General features: G+C 37.3%; 1 protein-coding gene across 1 annotated transcript; it reads right to left on the bottom strand.

The window, feature by feature from the left end:
- Nucleotides 1–1,193: 1,193 nt before the first annotated feature.
- LOC137830284 (trihelix transcription factor PTL-like) lies at nt 1,194–4,893 on the bottom strand. Its single transcript, XM_068637534.1, has 2 exons — nt 3,997–4,893; nt 1,194–2,855 (listed from the first exon to the last, which is right to left on the bottom strand). The coding sequence occupies exons 1-2, from the start codon at nt 4,500–4,502 to the stop codon at nt 1,562–1,564; spliced, it is 1,800 nt and encodes a 599-aa protein (XP_068493635.1). The 5' UTR covers nt 4,503–4,893; the 3' UTR covers nt 1,194–1,561.
- Nucleotides 4,894–5,119: the final 226 nt, after the last annotated feature.

Below are 5,119 nucleotides of genomic sequence, written 5' to 3'. Positions count from 1 at the left end.
TGAAGAAAGATCGCTCTTCCTACACATACATGTTTATCTGTGTGTGTGTCTAAAATCTCAGTTGCAGTGTACTTAAGACAAGTATTACACCACACAACTTCTTCCTCACAATTTTCCTAACTATCCATAATTAATCAATGCACAACGTATAATATTCATAATAACACTTCAATCACTCACCATCATTTGGGTGCAGATCCAGTTGTAAAAATGCACCATTAGCTAGGTTTTTTCTAGTAAAACACCAAACGGATAAGACTTTTTTCTTATATTTCAGACCAAGTTTCAAGACAAAATTCTAACAAAGCTTGGTTTCCAATCTAATTCAACTCAAGTGTAAACAAATGTTTTTTTCAATTTTACCTTTTTAACATATGTTCAGGCTTTCAAATCCAAAACCAAACGTGAATTAACTCTGTGGTAATGCAATGTTGTTTTGCGCATAATTATATATATTTATTTCTGCAACCTGTATAATTACATGAATTTCATTGCCAACACTCTTAGTTTATTACAGATTTATAGAATGCCGAAAGTATAGATAAACTAGCATAACTTCATTAGTAATTAGTAATCTTGAATCTATAATACTGTATTAAATATTTAAAGATAAATTTTACTTTTTAAAATGTTTCGTATTTAACATGATCAAAACTATCTCTCATGAAAAAAAATCTGAAGTTCTGTAAAAGAGTATTGAAGATAATCCAGTATATATATATACATACATACATATATATATGTATATATATATGTATATATATATATGTATATATATACATATTTATGTATTTATATATACATATTATGTATATGTGGGCGCGCGAAAAAGGTTTTATATATCAGACCATAAAAATAACAACTTAAAAGTTTGATAACTGTTTTACATGAGCATGGTAAATTAAATTGTTGAGATATATTCCTTGTTGATTTGCAAAGTGAATAAAGTTAAAAAGAGAAGAAGAAATCATATACGACCATTTACTCCCGAATATGAGCATTTGATTTTGCTCTAATTTTCAATCCAAAAGCTCTTTCGTAATAGTAAAACTTGGGACCTGGTTTGATTCCTGAACAAGCACATTAATCTCCTTGTTCGTACAAATATTTACTGAAGAATAAAGGAAAAAAGTTACTACATCAATTACCCACTTTCAGTACACATAAAAAACCTGCACTATTTGAGACAAAGCTACTCAGAAAGAAGCACGAGGGAAAATAGTAAGCAACACTGATATACAAATGTCGTCGAAGGTGCAACATAGCAGGTAATACAATTTTGATGCGTTGAAGAAAAAGAAACTAACCTGAAATTGGTGTCATATTCCGACACAGCCTCCCTCGCTAAAATATAAATTGAAGCCATTATTTTTCTCCTAAATTCCCCACATATATATATATATATATAGATTAAGATTGACCATCTAAACATCATCAATCTCTATACATAAACCCTCAGTTATCTCTTGCTTAAACGATGCACGCTAGATCGTCACGGATACTAGGCTGTCAAATATCTGTGCTTTCTTACACGAGTCATCACACTACCCATATATTTCACTCAATGGTTTTGGTTTTCTTTATTGAGCTTTAGGCCGTAGTTCTCCCACAAGTTTCCACTCTCGGTACTCATCAAGAAGGGGAAGCAACTATCAGAGGGATCAACATTTCCAGCATTGGATTTTGAAGGTAAAGAACTATTATTTGTTTGTAGCCTCTCAATCTCTTTCCCTTGATCACTGATATCATCACAATAGGCATTTCCTTGGTCGTATAAGGAAGATTGTCTATGATCATCGTTGTTCTTGAAGTAAAAGCAGCTTCTAGAGTTTTCCTTGCACTTCTTGCTATCTTCCTTATTGTCACCCTCCCTTGGATAGTTACTGATACTTTCCCATTTCTCTTTGCACATCAAAGCACTCCTTTCGTAGCCAAAACAAGCCATTTTGGTTGCTACTACATCCCATGAAACCTCTTCTGAAATTTCACTATATGGAAACCTTGTCTCTATCTCAGCTCTCAGCTGTTGAAGCCTTGTGATTTCAGATTCTGGCCACCTATCAGCACCTCTGATAACATTGCTGCTGTTTAACATTATACTCTCATCTTCATTATTCTGGTTTTCACTATGGTTTTGAACTTCAGCAGCCGTTATATTTATACCATCATTGGGAGTTTCGGCCTTCATTATTTCTCTTCCAGTCAGCTTTTGTAAAGCCTCCATTAGAGCAGCATCCCTGGCTTCAATCCATGCTCTCTCTTTGGCCCAAAACTCTTGCTCCCTCTCTAACCTGTTTGCCTCTTGTTTCCTCCATTCTTCCTCTCTTAACATCCTCTCCTTCTCCTTCTCTTCCAGTGTCTTCACCAGTTTATCCAACCACTCCTTCTGCTTCTCCACAAGCTTCCTCATCTGCGAGTCAATGAAATCTTTTATCTTCACCTTCCAACTCCTCCCACTGTTGCTCTTTCTCCTCTTCTCTATGGACTCATTCTCCATGCTATGGTGGTCATTGTCATCATCAGATGATGTTGTATCAAAGTTAGTGGAGTTGGTGAGGCTGAGGCTATCACAATTCTTGCTATTGTGAGACTGAAACTTATCTTGATTGGTCTGGGAGGGGGCATGGCTGCTTGCTTGAAAATGAATGCTGCCAACAACATTGGTTTCTGGGACTGAAACTGTGCTACTATTTTCTCCATATAAGGCTTCAAGTTGACGAAAGAATCTGTAATGCTTCCCATCATGCCTTCCCGCCTTACCATCTTTTGTCTTCTTGTAATATTTGTACAAATTCTCAAACTTCTCCCTGCACTTTTTCCCACTCCTTTGATATCCATGTTCTTCAGACATGATCCTGAGATCACCAGCACAATCAAAAGTGAAATGGGTGTGGAAGACATTAAACAGGAAAAGGCTACAAGAACTATTGTTGAATAGAACCCTAGTTCTCAAAGAAACAGCCCTCCCTCGATCCTCCCATGTGACCACGAACTTTGGCATTTAATTAATAATTCTATGCAATGCCATGCAGTGACGTTTTTAGGTTCTTGGTACCTAGTTATAGCAAGCATAACAAAGCATGCGACACTGCAATTGCCACATAAGTGAGGCTTCGAAGGAAGAGCCTCGGCTTGGTGTCATTTCATACGATAGTATCAGAAGACAGGTGCAAATGCATTGGAATGGTCAATGAATTTTCAACAACCAAAAACAAATAATGAAACAAAGGGAACCAAATCTTGCACCTAAAAGATGGGTACAAAATTTCAAAATGCATAACCAGACTGTGATGGAAACCGTACTAGAATCGGTATACTTACATAAACTTAATGCTTTTGAGTACATGATCAATAGTCGCAAATTGAATATACAACTATATATATATATATATATATATATATATATATATATATATATGTATAAACAGCTTCTGCACACAGTATAGTCATTTCCCACGAAAGAGAAGGTTAACAAAATTAATGCATTCCGCTACATGTCATAGTTTCCAAAACTCCCAACGACAAAATTAACGTCAAGTCCATCCATGTCATCTCACAATTAACTAAATCGCGGAAGCACCACATGTGCATCCAATTTAGTAGGTTGCCCTTATCTTTTCTTTTTTCTTTCCAAAAATCCAAAACAGACTACACCAAACTTATCATTTTAAAATTCTCAACTCGAATCTATAGAAATTGAAGAGAAAAGTAGGTACTATCAAAGCAGAAAGAATTATTAAATCTACTATATAACTCTGTAATTTATATAGATTTTACTAGCAAAAAATATAATAAAAAACTTCTCTTGAAACCTGTAATTAACTTATGCACTCTATCAACACTTCTAGAAAGAAAAACGTAAATTTAATTAAATTTCTATAATAACCTAAAATCAACTTATGCAGTGAAGTTGAAGAAGTTAAGCAATAGAGTTTGTGATTAACTTATTATGGAGAAGTTAAAGGAAGGAGATGATAATAAAGTTAAATAGTGTACCTGGAGACTTCATCCCACAGGGGTCCTTTGTGATTAGCCTCTTTGAATTTAGGGTCCAAGCGAGATCTGATCTCAAGGAGAGTGAGGGTCTCTTGTCTGGGCCATCTTCCAGTGGAGGGGTCTCCACCGATGCAACCTGCACCCTCGGCATCAAAGGTAGGTGGAGTGGGTAGAGTCATGGTGGCTGCTGCTGCTGCAGCAACAGAATCATGGGGTGTGGAAGCGAAGTCGTGAAGGCTAGGTGGCATTATGTCACGACCGAACATCATGACCTCGTAGTGTTGTTGATGGTGTTGGGGAATGGGCAAGGGTGTGAGATTCCGGTGGCCGGGGAAAAGCTCGACCGTTGGGTGCGGCGGCATGGAGGGGTAGTTGTTGTTGTTGGAGGTCCTCGGCCCATTGACGACTTGCCTGAGATCGTTCACGCCAAAGTGGTGTTGATGCTGATGCTGATGCTGATGTTGATGCTGATGGTGGTGGTGGTGATGGTGATCTTCCATTTCCATGAATGGGACTTGAGAGAGAAAGAGGGTGTGATGAATTGGAAATAAGGGGGGAGAGAGAGAGGGGAGAGTGGTAGAAGCGGCAGAGTCGGATCCTGTCGTGCACGAAAAAGCTCAAAATTTCAGCTGAGGACTATGGTCCCATCCCATGTCCAAGTGTATGCTTGTGATGTTGTGTGTGTATATGTATGAGAGTGAGACTAAGAGAGAGAGAGAAAGAGTGTGACACTGTGTGTGTTTAAACTATAGTATATAGTATTAGTGTTGGAGTGTTTGGGTATGTTATCTGTCTATTTGGCCTTTCGAAGAACAATGCTGCTTCCTTCTGTGTCTTTGTTCAGAACAGTATGGAGAGTGGGGTTCAAGTGCTTGGGAGGAGCCAGCAAAAGGGTCTAAGCCCTAAGCCACCAACACAACAAGAATATATGTGTGTGGCCTATCACTTTGGAGGGCCACAAAATATTATTAAATCTTAATCAACTCTTTAATTCAATAATTTATTAAGATTATTCAAATCATAATCTAAATTCCACTTCTTTTCGCCGACCATCTGATCCTCCAACTAAACATGTGTACGGACAATTTTCTATTCAACATTCAAATCTTAATTTCTCACTAAT

This window comes from Phaseolus vulgaris, chromosome 7 (assembly GCF_000499845.2).
Source record: "Phaseolus vulgaris cultivar G19833 chromosome 7, P. vulgaris v2.0, whole genome shotgun sequence".
Taxonomy (NCBI): Eukaryota; Viridiplantae; Streptophyta; class Magnoliopsida; order Fabales; family Fabaceae; genus Phaseolus; species Phaseolus vulgaris.
Note: the sequence above shows the minus strand (reverse complement) of the source record. Positions and strands in the feature narration are given on the sequence as shown.